Here is a 1,847-nt window from a genome sequence, read left to right as displayed (position 1 = left end):
CCCTCCTGTCCCCCACAGGCTGAGGAGGAGCCAGGGCGGCCAGCAGGAGCCCAGGTGAAGCGTCATGCCTCCTCCTGCAGCGAGAAGTCACGGCGGGTGGACCCACAAGTGAAAGTGAAGAGACACGCGTCAAGTGAGTAGGGGTGCTCGGCCACAAACCCCAGTGGGGGGTTCTGCTCAGTGCAGGAAGACACTCTGTTTTCCATAAACCCACCAGGAATGGGTTTCCCAGTAGTATGTGACCCAGCACACAGGGGATGGGCTGTGCTGTACCAGCTCAGCTGGACCTCAGGTGGCATCAGTCACAGCCTTCCTGATGGTTCTCCTCGTGCATGCAGGTGCCAATCAGTACAGGTACGGGAAGAACCGGGCCGAGGAGGATGCCAGGCGCTTCCTGACAGAGAAGGAGAAGCTGGAGAAGGAGAAAGCATCGCTCCGCAGCGAGCTGATGCTGCTGCGCAAAGAGAAGCGAGAGCTGCGGGAAGCCATGAAGGGCAGTGTGGGTAGGTTGGTGCCATGCAAAGGCACTGGGCACAGGGGGAAGGCTGCAGAGCTGGGGTGGCACGGGGACACTGCTGGAGGTGACAGCGTGGCCGTGAGCCAGGCTGGCTGCAGCACACTGCCGGGCTGGCAGCCCCACCTAGTGTCCCTGTGCAGGGGAATGGGAAGTTCGCCATCCCTGTAGCATCAGCCTCAGGCAAAGGCACTGAGCTGGTGCATTGTGCACGCAGGGCCGAAGCTGCAGGAGCTGGAGCAGCGAGTGGCCGTGCTGGAGGAGCAGTGCCGGCAGAAGGAGGAGAGCCGTGTGGATCTGGAGCTCAAGCTGACCGAAGTCAAGGAGCAGCTGAAGCAGTCACTGGCAGGAGGACCAGCCCTGGGGCTGGCTGTGACCAGCAAGGCTGAGAATGGGGTATGCATCCCTTTTCCTCACTCACAGCTTCAACTTCCACCAGCAACAGTGCTTGGGGTGTCAGGGGGAAAGGGGACATGCCTATGGCTTTGTCCTATTATGGACAGAGGTGTATCAATTAGGTTTGGCCACATCAGTTTTTACCTCCTGACAGTTTGTCCTTTTTTCTTTATCTGGGTTTCCTAAAGCCTCGTCCTTCTTGTTCCCTCTTTCCATAGGAAGCTACAAACAAGCCAAATGGGACCCCCCCTGAGCACTTGGTCCCCGTTAACTGTGCAGCTGAGCTGAGGAAGAGAAGTCCCTCCATCCTCCCTGCCAACAAGGGAAATGTGCTGCGGAAGGCCAAGGTCCTGCTCCACCCTCCCTCTCCTCCCTGACCCCACAGGAATTCTCAGTCAGGAATTCTCTTGTCCCACCCCCTTTGCTTGACCATGAAATTTGGGGACTGGGAATTTCCCTACCCCAGATCTGCCAGGGTCCCCTGCAGAACTTGCTGACCCTGGACTGTGGGGCAATTTGGGAGATGCAGGGATGGGTGGGCACTGGGAAAGCATCTACAATGCTCAGGGCAGCAGTGACCCCAGTCTTGGAAGATGCTGGGGTGGCCCAAATCCTCCAGTACGGAGAGACACCCTTGAAAGACTCAGTGTTTTCTTCTTCCCTGATGTCTCCTCATCCTCTGCTTTTTTCCCCCTTTCTCTGCAGGAGTGGGAGAAAAAGCAGACTTAAGGCAGCCTGACAAGCCCCTGATGGACACTGGGGTTCATGGAGGAGCTACAAGCCCCCTTTCTCCAAGACACTGGGAGGGTGCTAGGAAGGAATGGTGGGGAGAGACGTTCTCCCACCCCCACCACTGCAGCACCCTCTGCCTCATGGGCAACACTATAAACCATGGGGAAGGGGGCGGGAGGGGGATTTGGGAGGTGGGTGGGGAAGG

At 58.1% G+C, this 1,847-nt stretch overlaps 1 protein-coding gene across 1 annotated transcript in view; it reads left to right on the top strand.

Annotated features, from left to right (window-relative positions):
* AFAP1L1 (actin filament associated protein 1-like 1) overlaps positions 1-1,639 on the top strand; it is a 21,015-nt gene extending 19,376 nt beyond the window's left edge. Inside the window, exons 15-19 of the mRNA XM_009082945.1 lie at positions 19-133; positions 339-503; positions 732-910; positions 1,129-1,257; positions 1,616-1,639. Coding sequence (XP_009081193.1) covers positions 19-133; positions 339-503; positions 732-910; positions 1,129-1,257; positions 1,616-1,639 — 612 coding nt within the window. The remainder of the gene's footprint in view (positions 1-18; positions 134-338; positions 504-731; positions 911-1,128; positions 1,258-1,615) is intronic.
* Positions 1,640-1,847: the final 208 nt, after the last annotated feature.

Source organism: Acanthisitta chloris, unplaced genomic scaffold, assembly GCF_000695815.1.
Source record: "Acanthisitta chloris isolate BGI_N310 unplaced genomic scaffold, ASM69581v1 scaffold38180, whole genome shotgun sequence".
Lineage (NCBI taxonomy): Eukaryota > Metazoa > Chordata > Aves > Passeriformes > Acanthisittidae > Acanthisitta > Acanthisitta chloris.
This window is presented reverse-complemented; position numbering and strand designations above follow the sequence as displayed.